General features: G+C 43.1%; 2 protein-coding genes across 2 annotated transcripts; both read right to left on the bottom strand.

Annotated features, from left to right (window-relative positions):
* Positions 1 to 1224: 1224 nt before the first annotated feature.
* Positions 1225 to 5283, bottom strand: LOC148390971 (leucine-rich repeat-containing protein 3-like). Its single transcript, XM_088390850.1, has 3 exons — positions 4975 to 5283; positions 3378 to 3488; positions 1225 to 3129 (listed from the first exon to the last, which is right to left on the bottom strand). Exons 2-3 carry the CDS (start codon positions 3406 to 3408, stop codon positions 2336 to 2338), a joined length of 825 nt encoding a protein of 274 aa, XP_088246976.1. The 5' UTR covers positions 3409 to 3488; positions 4975 to 5283; the 3' UTR covers positions 1225 to 2335.
* Positions 5284 to 8213: 2930 nt separating this feature from the next.
* On the bottom strand, positions 8214 to 19012 carry myg1 (myg1 exonuclease). The gene is made up of 7 exons (XM_088388746.1): positions 18652 to 19012; positions 18077 to 18189; positions 15921 to 16080; positions 14713 to 14862; positions 13712 to 13834; positions 13454 to 13635; positions 8214 to 8716 (listed from the first exon to the last, which is right to left on the bottom strand). Exons 1-7 carry the CDS (start codon positions 18931 to 18933, stop codon positions 8527 to 8529), a joined length of 1200 nt encoding a protein of 399 aa, XP_088244872.1. The 5' UTR covers positions 18934 to 19012; the 3' UTR covers positions 8214 to 8526.
* Between the last annotated feature and the right edge of the window lie 5565 nt (positions 19013 to 24577).

Raw genomic sequence — 24577 nt, 5'->3', positions numbered from 1 at the left:
TGTTAAGCTCTAGTCCTCTGGGCCGCGTTCCAACATGTTTTCCAAGTGACCCTCGTTAAGCGCACCTGCGTGAAAAGTTTTAGCCACTGTCACGTTCAAAAGGAGCTAAAACTTTTCACGCACCTGCACTTAACGAGGGAATCACTCGGACACTCCATTAGGTACACCGCCACTTTCAAGTGTACCTAATAACAGGCCACTTTATTAGGGAAATATCATGGTCAAAGGTCACAGGTGTCAAGCTCTAGTCCTCGGGGCCGCATTCCAACATATTTTCCAAGATTCCCTCGTTAAGTGCACCTGTGTGAAAAGTTGGGGCTCCTACAGAACGTGAAAATGAACAAAATCTTTTCACACAGGTGTGTTTAACGAGGGTAACTCGGAAAACATATTGGAACGCGGCCCCTCGAGGACTGGAGGTCGACACCCCTGGTTTAAGTGAAAAGTCCCACACCCGCCCTCACCCCCACTTTCTGATTGGCTGTTTGATCTGTGACGTCACTCGGAGACTCCATTAGGTACACCGCCATTTTCAAGTGTACTTAATAACAGGTCACTTCATTAGGGAAAAATCATGGTCAAAGCTTAAATGAAAGTGAAAAGTGCCACACCTGCCCTCACCCCCACTTTCTGATTGGCTGTTTGATCTGTGACATCACTCGGACACTCCATTAGGTACATCGCCATTTTCAGGTGTTCCTAATAACAGGCCACTGCGGGATCATATAGATATTCAATAGAATTGGTCCGCGTACCGATACCTGCGGGACAGCACACGTAACATAATAGAGTTCAGAAGTCGTATTACCATGGACCACTCGGTGAGTCCTGTTTGATTGATAGATAGGAATAGAACCAGCGTAGCGCTGTCCCTGCAATACCAACACAGCTTTTAAGGCGCTCGAATAAAATATTATGTCATGTATAAAAGTCCATGCGCTACTAACATATCACGCCAACACAAAAGTATCCATGTACAGATTTATTGTGACGCTCACATGACAATAACAAACTGATTTTTCTGACCTAATGATAATACAAACAACACAAATATTGTACTCATCATACAACAGATTGTCACACAAAACACATTACGCTAGATTTAGAGTTGGTTTTGACGATACAAAGTGCAAACATTATGTCACACAAAAGACGAGCATAGAGAAAATTTTTTTTTTTTTTTATTATGAGTTGTTTTTTACTCACAAACGCGAACACACACACACACACACACACACACACACACACACACACACACACACACACACACACACACACACACACACAAACTTAGAAGAGAGGTGATAGTGTTTGGAAAAAAGGCAAGTAGGCACTTGAGAGAAATTTTGATTTGGGACCAGCGTTACATTTGTCTCACATCATCAAAAAATGAATAAAGTGGATACGGCACACTTTAAAACCTCTCAAATAGATCCCATACATTCTACTCATAGAATAAAGTGATAATCCTATCAGAATAAAGTTGTATGAAACTTCTGAGAATTTTTGGAATGTCAAATTTTCCACGCAGATTTTCAAGCTTTTTTTTGTAATATTACATTATTTTTTTAAATGACTTTTAAAACCATAGTACAATATGGAGACACTCAACCTGGAAGCCAAGACAATCAACATGTATTACATTTTGAAATTTTGTTCTACATCTTTTATTCTTTTATAAATACAAGACAGCTACCAAGACCCTACTCTGGCCTGTATTTTGGAAATAATACATTCCTGAGGAGAAATCAACAGTTGATTTGGTCCAGTGCTAAAAATCCAAATAATAATAAATAAGAAAACAAATACCAAATAATAAAGATATTAAATCACCACCTCAATAAAACAATGGTGTAAAATAAAGCACCTTCTTGCTCAATAAAATAAAAATAATCAGCTGTTCAATCAATTAAATCTAACTGTGCTCCACATGTGCGTATTAGCATCAGTCAAGTGCTATACACACGCCAATGCCAGATGATGAATACAATGATGATGATGATGATGACAAGCTCATTTCTGAGTTACCATTTGACCTTGATGAAACAATGAAGAGAACAGTAGAGGGCACAGTGGAATCAAATAAAGGGAAAGATTACTGCAGCAAAAAGAGTCAGCAAAATTCTTGCAGTTGTGTTGATTAGTCCATTTTTCTCTACAGTGAACCCCCGCTACATTCAGGTTCATCTTTCGTGGCCCAACCATGTCTTGATTAGTTTTCACTGACCTACTAGTCTGCCCCCTGATGGCTTGATATCTTAAGGTGTGCTGTCGCCATCTAGCGGTGGGGGCTGAAGCGCAGTCATAGCTTCTCTCAAGGCAAAATTGATTCCATTCAAAAACCGGTGCTAAGGGTGTCCGTCTCCGTGGGGGTCTTACGGGGACTTGGTAGGCTCTTCAGGTACTCCAGATGCCGGCGGGCCTCGGCTTGGTTCTGCCTGACGTAGTAGACCACGTACACAATGACCATGAAGAACCACACAAACATGGTGACCAGCATGGCCACGTCGGTGGTCTTGCGCTGCAGGCTGCAGAAATTCACACCAGAGTGCAGGAGTCGAACTAGAGGCTGTCCGGCGTGCTCTCCCAGAACGCCCAGTTCCTCCCAGCGGCTGGTCTCGCCTAGCCCACGCACGGAGCTCTCGCAGACAATTCCGTTGACCGTCTCGGCTTCCAGGTTGAGCGTCTCAACGAGTTCCTGGAGCATACAGTCGCAGTGCCAGGGGTTGTGGTACAGGCGCATCTTGGCCCGCGTGCCCCCAAACTCGTCTCGGCTGGCTTGCCTCAGCTGGTTGTGGGACAGGTCCAGGAGGCGCAGTTCGGGGCCCAAGTGGCGCAGCGCCCCAGAGGACAGTGAGTCGATGCGATTGTGCGCCAGGTGGAGGTCCTGCAGGTGGACCAGCTCCACAAAAGCACTCTCAGGGAGATTCTGGATGTTGTTGTGCTCCAGGTGCAGGGACACCGTGTCCAGCGGAATCCCTTTGGGCACTTCCTGAAGGCCGGCGTCCGAGCACAGCACGGTGGCCGTGTCCCAGGCGCAGTGGCAGCCGTCGGGACACTGCGGCCGGGCCGGGCTCCACAAGGAGATGAAAAACAAAACTCTGCACAGCCACGGCACCACATTGCCTCCTAACACAGGCAATGAGGGTGGGGGAGACATGATGAGAGAGCAAGCGAGACATACAGGAAGCAAGCGAGGGAGGAAAGAGTTAGAACATGGCTATTGTAATATTAAAAATATTGTCACATTCTAAAAAAAAAAAAAAGTCACTACGTAGTTTCATAAATTAGTCGCTTGTTATTATAACATGACTTGCTTTGTTGGGGTGTGCATTTTCTGTGGAAGTCGGGTAGGGCAGACAGATGGACAGGCTCACCTGGTCTTCTTGTTTTCGAGGTCTGCTCCATGGCCGCTGTGGCAGAACTGGGCACATGGCCTCGGCGTAGCCCTCCGACAAGCACCTTCACTCAGACGTCACTGCCGCCGTCTGGCAGGAAGGGGAAAAGGAAATTTAGGAAAGGGCGCATTTTCCGGCACAAGGACCTTTTGAAGGAGACCCTATTATTGAGGCAGACAGCAATAAAAGGGCCGTCACTGGGTCCACTTTAGAAGCAAGTAACCTTATTTTCCAGTACAATCTTATCACTCTGTGTCTTACTGAACCCTCTGGGCTCTCTGCCGGCTATTTTTGCCCAAACATCAACGTTATGTCATTTCCAACTTTCAATATATCAAGACTGAACAGCATTGAGAACATGACCTAACAATTTTTCTGAATTGAATTGAACACAATGGGTAACTGTTGTGCAAATGTTTAATTTGTGCATGTACGGGATTAATCCAAGCTGCTCTCTGTCTGGCTTTTCACACAGAATAAAAGAATCACATGACACTCTCCTGTAGCTCTGTTTATCTTCCTATGATGTCTCAGCCCCTTCATCATATTTCATGGCAGTGCCGCTGCAAATTACGCATGCATTGTGAGGATGGAGGTTAGAAAAAGTGGGTGGGATTGATTCGCAAGTAAGTATTATCAGTGAGAACATCAATCCAGCTGGAGTCTCACGGCGTCAATAAGAGACACAGCACGGACAACCCGGGCAGCCTTGGTCAAGGGGGAGCAGCTGCTCCGATGCATTTAAAATGTTACACAAGACGCACCAAGGTTGGGAATCGCACTAAGCAAGACGATAGGACTGTGTATTTTAAAAAAATAGTGTGAAGGGAAATAAAAACTTTAAAAGTTTTTTTTTTTTTAAGATCACATTTTCTATTCACTAATTGAAGGCCAAGGGTTTAAAGCAGTGGTTCTTAACCTGGGTTCGATCGAACCCTAGGGGTTTGGTGAGTTGGCTTCAGGGGTTCGGCAGAGCTGGTATGCTATTCCACCCCCCCCGCGGATGGCCGAACACACCTGAATGTCGTGTAAATTCGCGATAACGCATATCTGAACTGGTCTTGCAAAGGCAACAGCAGAAGTCACACTGATTTGCTGATATGTCATTAAATAAATATTGCTATATTGGTAAATATAAATTTCTACAGAAATTATACAGCATTTGAATACACAATAGCACCACATGAAAAAAATACAACATCTAACATATTCTTTATCCTTGTGAAAAAGTTTCATAGTCAAACCCATGTGGAGTATCTGTATTCTACTGCCCCCTGGTGGCCAAGGCAAACACCAGAATTACAGAATTAAGTGTCAGCTATTTACATATTGGACAGACAGCATGCAAATCAACAACAAATCATCGTCATCATCAAATATGTTGTGATACACAGAGAGGAAGGAGACTTGACACATTTACATCTTCCCCTCCAATTAGTTTTTAATACACTACATGGCACACACACACTTAGAAAAACAACATTCAGTCCATGCACACGACGTACTAGATTAGCATTTCAACAACATAAAGCATCTAATTAAATATTGGACAAACTCCATACATGGATCAACTTACGCATGAATGGGTTCCTCTGAAGTTTGAAGGATTTCCAGTGCAGTTTCAATCAAAGCTGACTGGACGTCGTCTTCGGGTAGTACACATAAAAAACCAAATGTTAACATCTACTCCGCTACGTCTGCATGAGGCGCGCACCAGAGACTGGAGTGCAAGCGAGGGACGTCAGTTGGTAATAAAGACGAGTGGGCGTGTCCCAATTTCTCTTTCTCTTCTCTTTTTATCTCCCGAGGAGCATCTCACGTGGCATCATCGTCGCTTGTGCGCCACATGTATTATTTTCTTATAGTGCATGTGGTCTCTTCTGCGGAGACGTCAGAAAGCGAACGAAGGCATGAATATTTGAAAAAAACGTGCGTGCGTGCGTGCGTGCGTGCGTGTGCACGTGAAGGGAGGAAGTAATGACACAACACGGAGCAAGAAATATGAGATGGCACTGTTGCGAAAAGGATTCAATTAATTGGATGTTAATATTTGCAAACATTGCAAACAAATTACTAAGGCTTAAGGTTGTAGAAGATTTTTGTATTTTTGTGTCTGCTGTACTGTATTATAAATGATTGCCGCCTGGTGGTGAAGGTGTGCACAGCACAAGGAGCAGCAGACTGAATTGGATACAGCATTAAATCGTGTTTAATGCGTTTTATTCTATTCAATTGTGTTAATGCTCTGGTTTTACAAACCACAATATTAAAAACTGTTATAATACACACTACATATAGATGTTGTTTTTTTCTATCTTTGTATCATTGTCAAATAATTCTACCCCAAAAATAGAGTGTCTGTGAACATTTATCCAGATTTATTTTTTATTTTTTTATTGAACCTTTATTTACCCAGGCAAACAATTAAGAACAAGTTCTTATTTACAACTGCGGTCTGACCCAAAGAACAATGGCTCTTTGAGGGGGGTGGGGGATGGAGTGCTAAAAAATAAATAAATACATAAAACAAGGTTATATAAATACACAATCAAAAATAAAGAACAACAACCAAGAACAATAAAACTATAAAATATAACAACATATTTAAATTAAACTAACAGCTGCAAGAGTCGGTTAAAACGTGTTGCAATTTTTGTTTGAAAACTGTGAATGATGTGATGACAGTGAATTTAAGGGTCTTTTGCATAGTATTCCAATCATAAGCTGCAGAGAAATGGAAGGAGTTTCGACCGAAAACTGAACGTATTTTGCAAGCTGTGCCAGGCTCCCAAAGGACCCTCAAGGGTTTGGTGGTTGCCTCCTCTGGAGTGCTTCCAACTTATTCCAAAAGTTCCGTTTCCAGGCTTGGCTAATGTCATGCAAAATGCTGCAAGTGAAAAGCAGCTCATTTGTATGGGTAGACTTGCTGTTAGTTTGGGAGTGCATTTGTCCTGACAGTTTCCTCCACTGACAAGACAGGAACTTGTTTTGCCCTTTTTTTCACCTCAGAATGATAAGAAGGCACAGAAACAAGAACTACTCAGCAAAGATGTGATGCAGGAATACCAAGTCTGTCTGAATAGTGGAGGGTGACTTTTGTTGACAGTGTGGACTCAGCCAAGCGAGCGGCCTCATTTGTTTGTCAGCAAATGCAATGAAGCTCGCGCTCATTTGTAAACAGACACTGATAGCGGAAAAGATTCATCAGCAACAAATGCAGGAAGACAAAGACAACATCAACACACGCACCATGCGGTGTGGACTGATAGAAGAAAAGCACTGGAGCATTTCTCCTTTTTCTCCTGGGACTAACTAAATGCACTCGTAGCGGGTCAGCGGGGGGCAGGTGTTCTGCTCAGCCAGTCGTTCGGTAGCCATTTTTTCCAATGCGCTGCCTCGTGGGACCCTTGACCCCATTGGAGTTGTATACTAATACACGTGACAAACAGCACGAAGTCTTGTTGTGCTGAGACACATGGAAAGAAAATATTTCTACATTGCAACGAATGGAGATGCCATTAATTAGTGGTGTGCAATTATTCAAAATGTAATTGTGATTTTGATTTTGACTTTTCACGATCTTACAAACATTATTAAAGAAGAAAAATAATTAATGTGTCTAAACACAAAACAATACAGATTTTCACACATTGTATATCAAAATAAAACACATGCTTTGTTTTAAAAACATCACCAGTGCTAATGCTAAAGTCAATGCAAAATCCCTTTGACATGTTAACGGAAAATTAGCATCAACCTCTAGGAGTGATATTCCTTCAAATAAATATTCACACACACACACACAAACAAACAAACTAACTAACTAACTAACCACGATATAAACAATCACAACATATAACAACACCCAAAGGCCCAAATTCTTTCCAATCCGTGAATAGTGTGCTATAAATAGAAAAAAATGTTTTCCTAATTGCTATTATTTTTAAATATTATTACATATTATTGCTATTATATATTATTTTAATATATATTATAAATTAAACATGTAAAATATGTTCCTTTGATTCATCTAATAGGAGCCTGCAGCAAACCAGACCTTAACTCTGCTTCAACCTCCTAGTCGGTGATTATCTTCCGTTACTCCCCATGCGACAATGACATCCTAATTATTGTGAATTACAATATGACAACATGATGGATCCGTGTATCAAAAGAAAAAATAACACGATACAAAACGACCAGATCAAAAAAAAAAAACAGTCTGCACCAGTGAATAACAACGAGGGAAACGAATAAGAAAAATTGATTCTTTTTTGTATCGATAGAACAAAACCTGGCTAAACACAGGTGACTACCTTTTTCCTCCATGAATGCCTCAATTTCTTTACCTTTAGTTTATTAAAATTTATAAAAAGCAGTAAATGCCCCCCGGACTACAATATGGACACCAATGCAAACTGATGAGGAATGAAAGGTTGAATTACAAGGCAAGGACTTGGTGAGAAAATACGAAATGGAGCACGTAGCTCACTGCACTGTCATTACAGTCACTTTTTCACAGCCTTTGAAAATTTAATTTCTCGGAATTAATGAGGACCTGCGTTACACATGCTTTGATGGCAAAGCCTGGCAGAAATAGCCTGCGCGCCTCTTTGTAGTGTTCAAGCGCTGAAAGAAGCCGCCATCCTCTGTGTGTGGCTGTCTGCATCTGCATAAACTTGATTGAAAGGGGAATTTGTGGCTATTGGCAGGCAGCTTTGATGGCTCACCTTGGCAGATGGCCGACAGCGATAAAATGATTTGATGTGGTAAAGCAACAGCTTCCCCACTGGACAAAAATAACAGACACCAAAGTATTAACAAGTTAATTTTATTGGATATTGGAAATGGATGGCAAAAGAGTTCATTAGGTTCAGCTACACCATCAAATGGGAATCAGTAAGAGCTGTATCCAAAAATGGAAACCCTGGAAGCAACTTTCCTAGAAAACTAAGACCTAATACTAAAAAAAACTTTGGATGGTATAAACCAAAACTACGTACATTTAAAGCCTCCCGTCCTATTTGATTGTGCAGGTGTAGCTAATATTGTGGTCAGTATCAAACCATCGCAACACAAGATGAACATTGGTGAAAGAAACATCCTGACCACAGAAACTTCTGACTGGTCAGCAGTCACCGTTGGCAGACGACTTGACAGCGGCCTGCAGGGTCCTGCGGGCCATCTCCAGGGCCCCTTCCCGTGTTTTGTTTCCGCCAATAAAACCGGAGGCGTGGACGAAGATGCATCCCTCGATACCGCTGAGCTTGGACAGCTCATCGTCACGGATACCGCGCCACTCCTCGAGCAGAGGTAGTCTGGAGACAAAAGGTGTTGATTAGTTCTGCTGCTGCGTTACTTCTTGTCGTCACATTGTACGAAAAATGTTATGTATATGCGTCTCCTCATCTGTAGCAAAAGGGCGTGAACCATAGCATGGCCTCAATCAGATTCTATAAATAGGCCACCAGGAGCAATCAGCCCTTACTCTTCTCCTCCAATTACGTGGAAAACCACAGTCATACAAGGACACTGCAGTCCGCAATCGTGGAAAGATTGACTCTTTAGTAGGTGCTGACTCCCAGTGTTTTCTTAGGAAAGTACACGGGAGGAAGCCACAATTAGGAAAATTTCTATCAGGGTTGCACAATAACAATTGATATATATGTATATTAAAAGTGGTGTCTTATGCCACAAAATGTGGAAACCCTCATCTGGCCCAAAATGTGCCTTCAAGCACGCCGTTCAGATTTTGGCTGTACTGTGTACGATTTGGCATCATCGTCCACCTGGTACGAACATGGCAAAAACATACGTTCCACACAATCACGTTGCAGCCCCGGTGCCACAAATTCAGGTCAACACATGCTCGTTCCCCATAAAGAGAACCCGGGGAGGTGAGCGAAACACAACCATGATCCCTGTTAAATGAATCAAGCGGTCGATAGTGCTATTGTATAGCTGCATGCGCCGAAAAGGTCAACAGGCTTGGTAATGAGGGAAGGAGTGGGAGGGTTCGCAGCGGCTATTATGACAGGTCAGGAAGCTGGGATTCTCCAGATGACCGCTCAAAATATAAAGTACACAATTAGGAAATTAGCCGCAGGGCTAGTGCTTCAGTACTAAAAAAGATGATACTCAAGAATGGCTTTACTGCAACTGAATATTTTTTAAAATTGTTATAGTGAAATTTCATATTAACTTATTTTGGTGCTACGAAAAATGCCAACAATCCACAATAAGAACATAGTGTAACCTCTTGGACCCAAGTGCTAATAACATTGATAACATCAAAACAGGAAACCAATTATAGTTGCTATTTTAGGATGTCGAGCAGATTCCCTGGGTAATAAACAGGAGACCTGCATGTTTTCTGCTTCACCTGTCCTTTAGATTACCTTTCCCAGGAAGGACCACTTCCACCGTTCTGCTCCCTGTCCTGACATACATTTCCGATAAAAATAAATCTCTCCACCACAGGTGCAGTGGCAGGGACACAGGTGCTAACAACACCCCGATAACACACGTGTCTACTGGGAGAACGCGGGCTGCTCAAAAGGAAAGCCATCTGGATTTTTTTTTCCCTCCACCTTAAGCCATTGTCCTTTCCCAATCATCGCCACTCCTGTTTGCATTTTATTAAAGCTTTGGAGAGCTTTGGAGATGACTTGAACAGACGCCACCTACTAATGAGATTTCGCAGTGGAGTGGAAAGGAACGTGGATGGGGTTACGTGTGAAAGGTGAGGCGACGAGATGGGAAGACGGCGGAATGGATCGACTGTGGAAGAAGCTGATGGAGAGAGAGCAGAGACGTGCTTGGCTGCTGATAGGAGGAGCGAGTGGATGTAGGTTGTAGACTGAGGTAAAATTAGTAACAGCCATGGTCACATCATCCACGCCTCTTTCTATTCCTGTATCAGTAATATGAGGCAGACAGTCAGGTGATTCACAGGTGACAATTCTACAATGCCCACCATCACACTTGAGTATGAATCTTGAAGATTTGATATTTTTCCACATCGTGGAAGAATCATCAGTGTTGAGCTTCACAAAGAGAGAAGGAGAATGGACTAGATAGTAAATAGTAAGTGAAGCAGCAGGAGATGAGCAATGCATGGATGGACAGAGCAGCAGCACACTATCTAATGAGAAGCAATATAGGAAGTGCACGGGTAATAAAAAAAAAAAAAAAAAAAAAGTCTGCCCTTATAAATATGAAACACAGAGCAAGTGTAAACTTGCCCGGAGGCAAAACAATCTAGCAATGGCTGTTGTTGGCCCTGGTGCAGGCGGACATTGAATACTCAACTAAACCATATTAACAAGCGTCCTAAAATATGACGAAGACAAAATTACATTCATCCATCAACAGAGATGAAATTAATTGAAGGCAAAAATTGCTCATGTTAATAAAATAGCCCAAATATGATCAACAAATGAATGTCTCAATTATGCATGCCCTTTGGTTACAATAAAGACAAACTGCAGTCATATCTTATAATGGGAACATGCTTGTTTGTGGTATAAATCATGTCACGACTTGAATTTAAATGAGCCACGAGACAATGAAAGGGCTGGGTGTATACTACGAGATGAGGTGTATGTGGAAAATAGAGGTCACAATAACAATAACACCACCGCGAAATAAGCGATTACATGGTGGATGATTTGAGCTCGAGGCGGGGGGAACGGAGACTAAGGCCGGTAAGTTGGGATAAACACCGTTGTTGAACATCACGTTATGTGCACAAGAATGCTCTTTCATCGTCGTGTGATGAATAAGTGGAGTGACAAGACATAAAAATCAAGCTATGCGTCAAATGTATTGGAGTCATTCGATCACTTCCACCCTGGCGCATGCATGCCTGACTCCTTCCATAAGCCGTAAAAAATAGGAATACAATTATTTTTTTCTGTTTGGTGTCTATCACATGAAATTGGATTATTTAAAGCTAATATTAACTATTTGAATGGAATTAAAGTTTAATGGTAAAAATATCTTGCTGACTTCATTATTTTTAATGACCGATTCTAATTATGAAGCCAAGTAGTTAAGAGTAGACAACACTCATTAATTGTTCCTCTAGCTTGGTCCTTAAGGCACTATGTGCGTTTGTTTGTGCAGAATAATTGCCGTTCCCCACACTGTCATTCATCGGCGCACCTCGGTAAAATACAAATCCGGCCCTTACACCTGCTTCAAGGTTGTCTCCGGAGAACAGCTGGCTGTAGACAAAAGCTATTACCGCCACTTTTCAAGACACACATTCAGGCCAGCGAGGAAGAAAAAAAAAAAGACGAAGGAAGACAGCCGGCTTCGGGGCGCTCCGCTGTGCGCCCATCTGACAGCCACTTATGTTGAAGTAAATACATGCCAAACACGCGTACTGGATCACAAGCTGCGATCGACCGCCAACGTCACGCGCCGCCACACACGACAGCACAGTGACCACAGCTCGCCTGTCAGGCTGTAAAAATGGGAAACAAAATACGTGTGTGTGGCATGCTGGGAAATGACGCAGCGAGTCGATAACAGCAACTGCGACGCTCCGGTGGGGCCGATGATGACGTTAATCGAGCAGCTTTGTGGACGGGCTCAATGGGTAAACATTTCCTGTCCCTCTGGGGAAAACAGGAGCCATTCTTGATAGGTGCTAATCATCTAACACCTTCACACGTACATCCTTCCTCCCATCATCAATGCCATTAATCAGCAGGACCGAAAAAAGAATTGAGATGGACTTGTACTGACAAGGTGGTGGCTTCAGACCCTAATGAGCAGCACATTCTTGTGCTTTTTTTGGCACCCTGGTGAATATTATTGCATTTAGAAGACTAACAGGATGCAAAATGGTACATCTCAAATGCAGGGCTATTTAGAACCCCATGCACAAATCGCTTTTGTTTTTCAGAGGTCGTAACGGTCAAACGTGTAGTTCCATTTCTCAAAGGTTGATGGTGACAATGCACGTTCATACGTCAATCACATAAATGTCAGAGGGAAAACACAAGCAAGGCTTAAGGTTTAGAAAATGTGCATTTCAACTCACAGCGTTTCGTAGCCCAACTGCATTTGTTGCTTTACATCGGTAAATTATGTTGAATTCTTTTTCCTTATTTTATATTGTGTTATTTCAGTGAAGTAAAATAACAACAACTACAAAAATAGAGGAGCGTTAACGCTAATACTTGTTTGGTGTTTTTTCTAAACAAAACAGTAAGAATACTGTTAAAGGATCGGGTCGATAAGTCGCATTGTGACCCCTCCCTAAAAATGTGTGTATTGTGCAAAAACAAAAAACTTCACCTACTTCTACAATCACAATATTGGAGAAAAGTTTGCTTTCCAAATCCCTATGGTGTATTTAAAAACAAATATTTTGAAAGCCTTACACACTTTTCTATCCCAAGCTGTAACTTTTTTTTTTTTTTTTTTTTTTTACCTTGTCCATCTATGAAAGCACAAGACCCTGACTGAGGACAACTGCATGTATTTTCGACGTCGTGATTGATGTTGTGGACTCTTATGCAAATTTGGGCTGACCTTGTTCCGCTGCATTCCCCTGGGTGGAGGCAGGTCGCCTATGGTGACGACGGGCTAATTAAAGAGTGCGCCGTTCGATAGCGAGTCGCTGCTAGCGAGCGTACACTTGAGGAGCTCACATTCATTAAAAGCCATCTTTACAAAAGAAGTGGAGTTCATGCAGATAATTGGCCGCAAATGAAAGCATCCGTCAAGTAGGCCATGTCGAGCGACACACGATGTCCGGGGCTCAGGTGGCTCTGTTGAGACGTGGGATGTGTTTACATCCTTTTAACCTTTGACGGAACAATGACCTCTGCTGCGACTCAAGGATCTTTCCCGTTCACCAAACAAGGATTTCTCGACTTCCGTGAGTTGTTGTCAAACGCTCCATTGAGCAAGTAAGTCAACTAAACACATCGGGGAGGCTGTGAAGCCCAAGCCTGTCACTACTCTGTATCCACTCAGGCTCCTTTGGCAGGTGGACCTTGTCATTATTTCAAACAAATGGTGTCGCCAATTGTTTTTACCTGCTCTGGAAGGTGTTGAGGCCCGCGGGGACACATTGGACCCTCCAATGTCCATTCTGGTCAGAGTACAGCACGTACTTGATGGGCGTCTCTACCTGGAGCTCTTTCTCCAGAGCGAACAGATGCTCCTTCCAGGGACAGCCGCCTTGGGAGAACTCCATCACCTGTCCGCTGGGATCTACCTGGAAACAACAAGAGTCGGTCTGAACTTTTTCAAATGGCACAGCAGATGTGACAGTATCAACATTTAGAAATTACCTTGTAGCGCTCGTTAACGGCTTTTTCCACAACCTGGCGGGCTGGTAACCAGGAGGTGATGTAGAAATCCAATCGGTCCAGAAACTCATCCCCAACTAAAGCCAAAGCCTTTTTGAACCCCTCCTGCAGATGGAAAGATGTACTGGAGTAGATGACAATTCCGAAAATAAATATCCTTGGGCGAAGTCAACTATTTTTAGTCAACATAGCGGCCAAAATAGCTCCCACAAAAATAAATAAATGAAAACCCAGTTTGGACTGTGACAATTCCCAATTTAACAGACATGGAAGCAAGAGATGAGAATTTCTCTGCATCCCAAAACATTTCTGTTCCGTTTTATAATTTTTGGCAAGCAGGTTTTTTAATTATACGCAAGTGGCTCTGTGTTCACTCCATCGCTGCGTGAGATGAGTAAGAAAGCGAGGCAATTGAAAGCGATTGCTTGAATTCACCGGAGGAAAATGACAGAAAATAAATGGGCCAAGCTGGGACACTGACACAGCCTGGATGATGGAAAAATACAGATGAGGTGTTTGCACCGCTAGCTTGAAGGAGAGTTAGCGGAATAACATGTGCCATGTCCCTCCATGGAATTCTCCTACTGCACAAACGAGGAACAAAGCTGGGCTTTAAAAATTGGAGAATCTTTAGAATAATCGATTCTAAAAATACTTTATAGCTGCAGCCGTCATTTGGGTTTATATTCACGGCCTAGGGGTGTTTTTTACGTAAACATTGACTGTGATGTCATCACAGGGAAAGAAATAAAGCTTTGTGCATTTTATGTACGGATTTCTGTATGTGCTGTTTTTACGAACTATACAGCCATTTTGCTATTTTCAGCGCTGGGCATAATAATGGGATGGTACGGAATACAGTGAACTTCAGCAACAATGGCAGCGTTTGAGGTGTGACTGCTTTTCATGCTGAGCTTCACGTCGCCTTTTCTGTCATGAAACATGCTGATTTCCACTACAAAGCAGCGCACGTGCATGCTCACCTCGGTGTCCTGACTCTTACTGTTCCAGCGCGGATTCAGATGACCGACACGTGCGCTCAGCGTGGAGGAGATGGCGTAGCGCGGCTCGCCGTCACACTGCGAAATGCCGTTGTCTATGGCGTCCACCTCCTCCACAAAGTTCTCATACAGCTGCCAGAAAGTGAACAGAGGATGCCAAAGGAGAGCTTAATGAATGCGTAATGACATGGAAATGGGCAGTTTTATATTAATGAATGGATGTGAAGCCTCCTTTTTTTTCCCCCCCAAGGCTGGACATTGGGGCCCATTAGGTCCAAATGTATTGCTAGTAAGTGAGGGCTAAAGTGCACTGCAAGATCATTAAACCGGAGACGACCGCTACTATTTTACAGTCAACTGGAAAAGGTTAAACTGGAAGCAATAGAAGAGCACCAAAGACAAAAATGTATTTTGGACTAAATGTCTTTCCTACTCGGGACATCCAAGGTAACACATTGATGAGTTAACATTAGATTTGCGGGTGGGGGCTCAAATTCCAAATTGGCTGCTAAGCATACCTAAAACTGTATGTTTGATGAGCTGCAGATGCTGCAAGTTAATAGTGGTTACATTTATGGCGAGCAAAGATTTGGCGAGCCTAATGTTCCATGCAAAGACGCGTGTGCCATGCAGGCCTCCCGCTGATGGCTGCGAATTCCAATAAATAGAACGGCAGTATACTCGGCTGGGAGCCCGGCACAGTGGAATTGTCACATTTTCGACTTGCTGCTTTTATTTCCGCTCTTTCTCTGCTGCCAACGATTTGATGGAGGCAGAACACCGGAGATCAATTTTTCATTTCTTAGCGCACTGAAAACACATTTGCCTGCCTTTTTTTTAGCCCCCTAAACGCAAATGAGCCACTCCTCATCCGACCCGCTCTTCTCTGGGGCCAACGGCGAGTACAGTTACTATGACAACTGGGGGTAGAACTCGAGGGGCTTGCAAGAGGCAAGCAGTTTCTACTTGTGCAGAATGTGAAGGGGAGAAAAAGAACACTCAGTTAAGACCACAAAACAACTGACATACACAGCATCGTGTCACTAACCCTCCCAGTATCAGCCTGATGACATTTGGTCCTCTGAGCTCCCTGCAGTGGACATTTGGTCCAATAGCAAATAGCAGCAAACAGAACACAATGCTGGCTAATCCCCGGAAAGCGTCAAATATGGTCATCCTGTCATTCTCACTTTGTCGTAGAGGATCTCCAGCTGCTTGTCGTCCTCTTTCAGCTGCGTCAGATGGGCCAACAGCTGACGGCCAAAGTGGAGATAGACCAGGCCGGCAGAGCTGAGCTTGGTCACCCAGGGCTTGTTGGGAAGGAGGCTGTTGAAGGTCTCTGTAAAGGTTCTGAACATAAAAGCCGGTGACATAAAGGTGAGCTGTGCCACGAGGTCATAATGACATTCATATTTGTGATTGCGATACAAACTTAATATCAAGTTGTTTTAAATTCTACGAGACGTGTACCAGATGTCAAAAGCGAGGATTCGGAACACCATCAATAGTCCATCAGGCTTCATTTCTAGTTTGCATGGAGGGGAGATGGAGAGCTCGCAGATTGCGCGGCGTGTCTGCGAGCATGAGCGCACATAAATAAAAGGCCACGTGCACAGATGGAGGGAATGGGGGTGGGGTCATGTACAGCGGCATCAATGCACTGCTGGTCATTTGATTGACGCCTAATTGGAAGGCAACACGCGAGCTGCAGCAGACAGGAGACTGTCAAGTGAATGAGTGACATGTGAGTGAGGCGGGGGGTAATCATCAGCGCCATTAAAGATCCTAATTGGCCAAGCTGGAGCATCCCCCGAGCACATTAACAAGTGAGGGGAGAAGTGGCGAATAAGAAGGATGGATGTTGGCGTGGCCAAGGTGCCACCCGGCTAACAAAGATTGTCGTGACAAAGCCCTTTGTTCCTCTTTTATTCTGGTATTTGATTTAATGGTCCAAGACTTGTCTGTCACATTCAGTACAATTGCAGTTTTTTTAACTGTAAGTAAATTATGTTCTCATCATCAGTTTGTTTTATTGAATAGTACCAGTTCCCAGAAACGTAAGTAGAATGCAGATAACGGCGTTCATTTTGGCTGTCACGCTCTACTCGCACTTAATTGACTTTTTTTTTTTTTTTAAATCTTATCAACTATATAGGAAGGAATTTTTGTATGCTTTCCTAATTGTGTTTTTTATCTTGATATGTATTTTTCATTTTTTTTTTGTTCTACTAATGTTTGTCTCCTGTGTTATCTAAAATTTCTGTATTTTTTTTTGTTGAATGCAATATTTTCTACTGTACAGTATTTTGTATGTTTTTCCTCAATATATGTGTATTTCTCTACAATGTGTCGTTTCATAGTTTTTGAATTCTTCTTATATTGTTTCATATTTATTTATGTTTTACTTTCTAATGTTTGTGGGGATTTTTTTTCAAAGGGCGCTATTAATAGGGTTGCTATCATGTTCAACTGTTAGTGACTATTCCTTTTATTACTGACAGCGCAGACCACTTAGAGCCATTACTTGCATCTTTTGCTTTGCGCATCTGTGCGAGGCTCCCACATTCTCCAGCGGGCCCCTGGCAGTGTGGTGACAGCCGGTGTGCCTCGTGAACGCCCAGCAGGGAGGGCGATCAATAGAAAAGCACTAATTATCAACAGACGCCTGCTGGGAGAAGGGACCTGCTATGTCTTTATCATATGGTGTGGGGGGGGGATAATTCATGGCTGTCAACAACCAGGCACCGAGTTGACCGGTCTCTATGAGCGAATGAATGTCATCTGGAATTAAACGACTTGCACTCATCATTGTGTGAAATATTTTCCCTGAAATGATGTGTGGCACAATGAGGGCGTTCAATACGCTGAGACCTGACGGGGATCTACGTGATGTGAATGCAGCAGTTTTTCTATTCGTTCCTTGAACATGCACAGCCAGGAAATGGGATATATTTTGAAAAATTGACTCTTTGATGGCTATACAAATAGTTGGAGCTCTGGAGTGCCTGCCTGTTCAACCATCCAGTGTGAAATTAAACAGCAAAATTTAGTCATCTGCCTATTTCTGAAAATGTCAGCGAGCAAACCATTTTAAAGTATTACGTTAGCCGAGCTAATTTACATCATAAGCCACTTTACGCTGAGTTTCCCCGCCCATAACATGATCGGCTAGACTGGTTGAGCCCAGTCTGATCACTGGCCACCGATCTGATGAATGTCAATGGAAAATGTTTCACAACAGCCTCATTTAATCCCCAATGCGTGGAATCAAACCATTTAGAAGTTGTATATCAAGTTTACTGGCATGTCTTCTCCCACTGGACTAATAACTTTCAGCCTACCCTACCTTTGATGATGATCGTAGCGGTGCCTCTGAGAATCAAATTCTCCTCCCACATCCACAACGATGTCACAACCGGCAAGTAGCGTGGGGTCCCTGGTCCGTACGATCTCCGCATCCTGTGCACGGAATGGAACGGATGTGCAATTATCCAACGAGCAGCGGTCAAATGGGACAGGAAGTCTTCGGAAAAATGTCAATTTGATTCATCCACATGTCTTGTTTTGGTGCCCTACATAGACAGGATGTAAGTGAATGGGAAATTAAATGAATCCCTCTTAGCGAAACGGCCTAATTGGACTCAAGGGAGGAAGCAAGTTTGACCTTTTAACAGTGATTCTCAACTATTGGGTCGGGAACCATTTTAGGTTAGTCATGGAAAGCTAGTGGAAAAGTGCATATGTATTCTTTTGAGGGAGTAGTTAGTGTATTAGTAAGATATATAGCTTGATAGATAAAATGTAAACATAAGCGTTTCCTATGCAATATGCACCGTGATGATGCTTCCGTGTGTCTTTACAACAGCGCCCCAATGTGGCATGTTGTAGTGCACACACACACATATATAACAGTTTGCCCACCTTGTATTCGGGAAGCTGCCGGAGGAAGAAGCAGGCCAAAACCTCGTCACAGTGAAAGGTTCCGTTGTGGGTTCCGATCTTTTTAGCGGCCATTCTGTCAACGCACAACCTCTTGGCTTCACTCGACATGTGTCGTCTCCCCGCGGCGTTGACGACAAATCGCTGAGCACGGAACTGCTTAAGACGCGATTTTTGCAAAGTGACAATGTTAGTTGTGTTAATTGTATCCGCAAAATATTTTGTTTGAATTAGATTTGTCACTAGCACACGCGCGAGCCTCATCAATGCAACAAGCCAGCGGGGGACGCGTTCAAGGGAAGGACCAAATGTCTTACATTGTTTTTAGACCGGCAGAAACAGATGCGCGTCATGGGTTCCACTTGTAAATAGAGGGCATTTCACAGAAAATGATACAAGCAGAGGGCGCTGTTGTTCAATTGAGGCAAGTCCATTGGACTTGTTTTTTTCGCCGTAAACGGTTCTGAAGATGAATGAATGATCAGCACCCTACCAAAATTACTAAAATAATTCAGACTGCAATTAAAAAAATAAAATAAAGTTTTGGTGGTGTTTAGTCCCAGTGGCCCTCGTACGTTTCATCCTGTTGACTTGTGCTCTCGGGCACCTTATCCAAAGCCAACAGTCTTGAACCCGATATACTGACAGTTTTAACAAACGTGACTAAAAGTATCTGTTTCAATTGCAAATTCCACATTTAAGGCATGCAGAGTAAGAGCAGCCTTGTTTAATCTGCACTATTTGCCATCAGACGTTGGCCTTAAATCAGCACCATGGACAGCACCCTTCATAGTCCCCAAATAAACATTCCTCCTCCTCCTCCTGATGGGATTACACTGCCTAATCGCTTTGAATGCAACAAAACAGCATGTCGCTTTGTTCTGACACGTTTTTTTATTTGTCTCGACTAAATCCTCTTCAGCCGAATAAATGACCCTTCATGTCGGTAATGCCTCACGCTGTCAAGAGTCTCATTAGCCTATCACGATTTGTGACAAGAATACAAATTTAGGGGAGACAATGCGGCTGCCTCTGATTTATGCTGAAAATATTAGGCTAATTGAAAGGATTATCTTCTTTTAGCTGGTTATGTTTACTGACCTTTGCTTGAACCTGAACTGACGTCTCTTTTTGATTGGCTTTGATCAAGAGCTAATTAAACTGAGGATTTTACTTCAGTGGATGCACAAAAAATGGTATGTGTCATGCTCAAAGATAAACATAAATAAACAAGCCCGGGAAATAATGTTTAACGGCCCGCCTCCTGCTATGCACACTCTCTATTGGTCCCCACCCCCACCCTTTCTCACAACCCCAAAACTTTGAGGTGCAGAATCGTCACATGCTGTCTGAGAATTACACCCCCTCCTCCTCCTCCTCCTCCTCCTCCTCCTCCTCCTCCTCCTCCTCTTCCTGCACGCCACTTCCAGTTTTACACACAGTGATGACAGGAAATGACTTGGTCTCCGCTTGCCTTAAAAGGAAGAGCACAGCCCTCGGACGCTCAATCAAAACGTCATTTAGGAGCTTCGGGAGCAAGGCATTTTTGTCGTGTTTCCTTTATGCTATCAAGTCACATTACACACTCATCTACCTACTTATCTACCTTCATATGTACCTTAACTACCTACCTACCGAAGTGCCTGTCCGTCCTTCCATCCATCTATTGTATTGTTTTTACTTTGTATTATCATATAGCACATCTTTCATTATTTGATTTCGTTGAGAGGAGCCAGATGAGGTGGCTCGGGCATCTTATCAGGATGCCTCCTGGACGCCTCCCTGGGGAGGTGTTCCGGGCATGTCCCACCGGTAGGAGACCCCGGGGATGGCCCAGGACGCGCTGGAGAGACTATGTCTCTCAGCTGGCCTGGGAATGCCTTGGGATCCCCCGGGATGAGCTGGATGAAGTGGCTGGGGAGAGGGAAGTCTGGGAGTCCCTCCTAAAGTTGCTGCCCCCGCGACCCGACCCCGGATAAGCGGAAGAGGATGGATGGATGGATGGATGGATGGATGGATGGATGGATGGATGGATGGATGGATGGATGGATGGATGGATGGATGGATGGATGGATGGATGGATGGATGGATGGATGGATGGATGGATGGATGGATGGATGGATGGATGGATGGATGGATGGATGGATGGATGGATGGATGGATGGATGGATGGATGGATGGATGGATGGATGGATGGATGGATGGATGGATGGATGGATGGATGGATGGATGGATGGATGGATGGATGGATGGATGGATGGATGGATGGATGGATGGATGGATGGATGGATGGATGGATGGATGGATGGATGGATGGATGGATGGATGGATGGATGGATGGACATCTTTCATTATGTCAAAGTCCAAGTGGTCAGAAAAATAAGAATTTGGCATAGGAGGCATGTCTCTCGACGGTTCATATGATAATAAACACACACACTGCCACCAATTTTTTGCTCAACTATGTTGTGGATGGGGATTGCATTTAACTGTAGGTGTAAAATAGAAACAAGTTAAGAATAACATAAAGCTGATGCATCTCAGGGAAGCACACACAAATTGATATTATAATAGTATGCATAATTCATAAGGTTGAATATTTATTTTGGCCAAAGTAATAACATTGCTGCCACTGGGATTTAATCTAAGGTTTCGGTCTGATAAGCAGTATGGCGACAATATGCAGTGCAGTCACATTCATTTATGTCTACTTGGTGTGCCAATGTTTATTTCCACACCCGGCATGTTTGCTACTAACTCCAGATGTGTGTGCTTGTTTGTGTGTTTGTACTCACATGTCTGTTTAGTTCCAAACACGCCTTTTCCACCCAAAACAAGATCCTTATAATTATAATAATGGTCCGCATAATTATTAAGGCTTCCCCGCCCCCTCAGTGCAGCTGGTGAGCTGCCCCACTCCGGGGTATTTGGGAAGTGTAGTTAATCCACTGTTAATCTTGAGCGTGATTTATGCATATTACATCTTTAATTGGAATAGACAGGCCTGTGCAATTATACTGTCACCAATTACTCTGCCGTAGTTTACGTCCCTTTTAAGAGATTGCCTCTCCCGAAAATGTGCCCTCACTAATGCATTTACCATTTAATATGATGAATTCATTAAGAGCTTCATTATAGGGATCCTATATGTAATGGAAAAGATTTAGTAGAGTTTACTGTTTTATGACAAGTCTTCAAACTATAGCGGCCATTCGTAAAGACGAGCACTCAGATTTCAATTTATTGCTATCCCAGTGTGTTATTGAAATTTGGTAGCAATCTGACCTTGTGAATTTTTGCTGATTAGAGTTTGGTGTTTTATGTCAAATCACTATTTTATTTTATTTTATTTTATTTTATGTAGAGACTTTAATGAATCCAACATGCATGTTTTTGGAATGTGAGAGATGCAAATTCCACAAAGGAAGACCTGAGCCAAGATTCAAATGCGGAACCTTACAACTGTGAGGCAGATATGCCAACCACTAGTCCACTGTGCTGCAGGATGTTGTACAAAGGCTCATAACAGTAAACCTACAAAAGGTTTTCTCACCCGTGCTGTGGATGATGCTACCAATTATTTGTGTGCATGTGCGCATGTGGCCCCATTAGAATTTCAAATGCATCCGCCGCTATGTGCCACACACACACACACACATATACACACAATCGCCCACCTCCATCCAACTGCAGTCACCACCACCTCACATTGCGTCGCTGACTTCACACCGGCCGACTGAGGATTCTGTTTCTACGGCAACATGCTCCCAAACCCCGCCCCGCCACTCTCCCTCCTTTTCCTGGCACCGACCACGTGACTGTCAGGAAGGCTTCTCTCCGAGCTCCCCCTCTATGGTGATTAACCCTCTCCCCGCCGCCTTCCAATGGGAAGCTGCTCGAATCTTCCCCCACTGTCAGATCAAAGCGGCACTTGATCTAAATGTTGCATTTGCATATTTTGAAATCACACCAGAGTGAATCATATACCAAGAGATGCACTTGTATCGGAAAAAATCACAATTGGTTGTGTGATGCAGTTTTGTTGTCAAGGTCAAAAGCATCCTCATTGAGAGGAAGCTTTAAGAGCCAGGGTAGGCAAACTGCGGATCCCGGGTCACATACTACCTGCTCTGTTCTTTAATCTGGCCGACTGAGCATTTGCATAATGTATTGTACTCTTAATTTACTAACGACTAAGCCCATAGGTCTGTTTTAAAAATCAAACGTAACCAAAGGGAACAAAAGTTTTCCCGCCGCATTATAGACTTCAGCAATGATCTCACTTTATTTATTTTATGACTGCATCCTTGACTTCCTGTCGGGAGTGCCCGTACAGCATGTAGCCACATGAGCACATCAAGTTTATGAATGAAAACTCTTCTTCCTGGGTGGCAGACAGGAGATGAGATCATTTTGTATCAATGGAGAACCCCCCCGCACACACACACACACACACACACACACACACACATTTCCCCACAACATAGTGTATATCCGCTTCACGCCAAACCGTATTGGATGGCGCCACTCTTAATGAATCCTCTCCTTGACAATATGGATGAGACATTGCTTTACTGACTGATGTCGTCCAAAGGTCAGCTTCCTCTGACATCAACATGCATTTACCTTCTTACTTAGAGAGATCACATCTTTCAGTTTGGGCGGCTGACTATTCTGAAGACAAATTTTGGCCTAATCAATCATAATTTTCAGACATTAGACCTGAAGAAAGAATTAATACAATACTATTTGTCCCTGAAGCATCAAAACATAATAGATCTGATGTTCCGGGGGCTCCATAGAATGAATAAAAACAAAACTTTTCACACTACCCTACATCTCTTATCAGAAAAAATCTTTTACTGTCGATTTTCCCGAGCTGTGCGCTAATTATCGTTGCCACGTTCCTATAGGAACAGAGCCGAGTGGATGATTGGTCGTCTATTCAGTGGCGAGGAAAAGTGACAATTGCTGACGAACACGAGAGCCCTCAGTGAGGATCCATAAATAGCTGTCTCTAGTCACCACTCTGGACCCTGATAACCCCCACCCACCACCTCCACCATGAAAGACAACTGAGTTCATTTGGCACAAGACCTGGCACTGTACACTATTATGCAGAGGCTTGTTGTGCACTATTCACGTTTAGACATCACAGCGTCCTTCACTGGAGGCTTTATGTTTATCTGCACCTACAGAATGGAAGGCAGTGTGCCAAGCAATGCAGCAATGTTCTCTGAGCCACTTGGAGGGGGATGCAAGCAGGCTGCATCCAATATGGTTCCTATGATGCAAATTTGGAGTACTCCTCCAAAATGAACAATGTAGGGCATGTTGTGTTTGGTCCATGTGGGATAACCAGAAAATCCGCACTGATCTCCAAGCGGCAATAAATAAATCATGAGGAAAGTTTGGGGAGAAAAATAATACAAAAGAGTGCACAACTCCGTTGCCTTAAGACACAGTAGTGTAGTGGGCCCTTGAAAGCGCAACAGGAATAATTAAAGTGCCTATTTCGCTTTTTTTGACACTACTTCAACTGAGATTTCAACCGCAAATATCCTATTTTGGTGAAGGATGTTGAAATATTCATGACTGAGCAAATGAAAGGGAACTCTTTTTTTTTTTTTGGTTCATTTTGTAGCAAATTATAATTAAGGCAACGCACGTTAGTTTGTATAGCACCATTTGTACACATCCATAATGTGTTACAAAGACAAAGAAATAATCATTTAGTCAAATAAATAAAAACATTCAAATCACGATTAAAGCTACTACGTATTATGAAACCAATTTTTCAAGGTTTGTATCAATGCTTGTCTCTTAGAAGCATTGAATTGGAACAAAATATCAATAGACGTGATACTTCCTCCTGGTGTAAAATATCAAAACAACATTAGAATTCCTT

This window comes from Syngnathus floridae, chromosome 11 (genome assembly GCF_059516105.1).
Source record: "Syngnathus floridae isolate MCC-2025c chromosome 11, RoL_Sflo_1.0, whole genome shotgun sequence".
Lineage (NCBI taxonomy): Eukaryota > Metazoa > Chordata > Actinopteri > Syngnathiformes > Syngnathidae > Syngnathus > Syngnathus floridae.
Note: the sequence above shows the minus strand (reverse complement) of the source record. Positions and strands in the feature narration are given on the sequence as shown.

Bases quoted from the DNA above. Each gene is read 5' to 3' on its own strand.
- myg1 (XM_088388746.1), bottom strand. From the start codon at position 18,933: ATGAGGCTCGCGCGTGTGCTAGTGACAAATCTAATTCAAACAAAATAT. The intron at 18,190-18,651 runs GTGGGCAAACTG...TTCCGTGCACAG, and splicing joins GGCAGCTTCCCGAATACAAG to GATGCGGAGATCGTACGGAC. The intron at 13,835-14,712 runs GTGAGCATGCAC...TTCCATCTGCAG, and splicing joins GTAAGAGTCAGGACACCGAG to GAGGGGTTCAAAAAGGCTTT.
- LOC148390971 (XM_088390850.1), bottom strand. From the start codon at position 3,408: ATGGAGCAGACCTCGAAAACAAGAAGACCAG. The intron at 3,130-3,377 runs GTGAGCCTGTCC...TGCCTGTGTTAG, and splicing joins CTCGAAAACAAGAAGACCAG to GAGGCAATGTGGTGCCGTGG.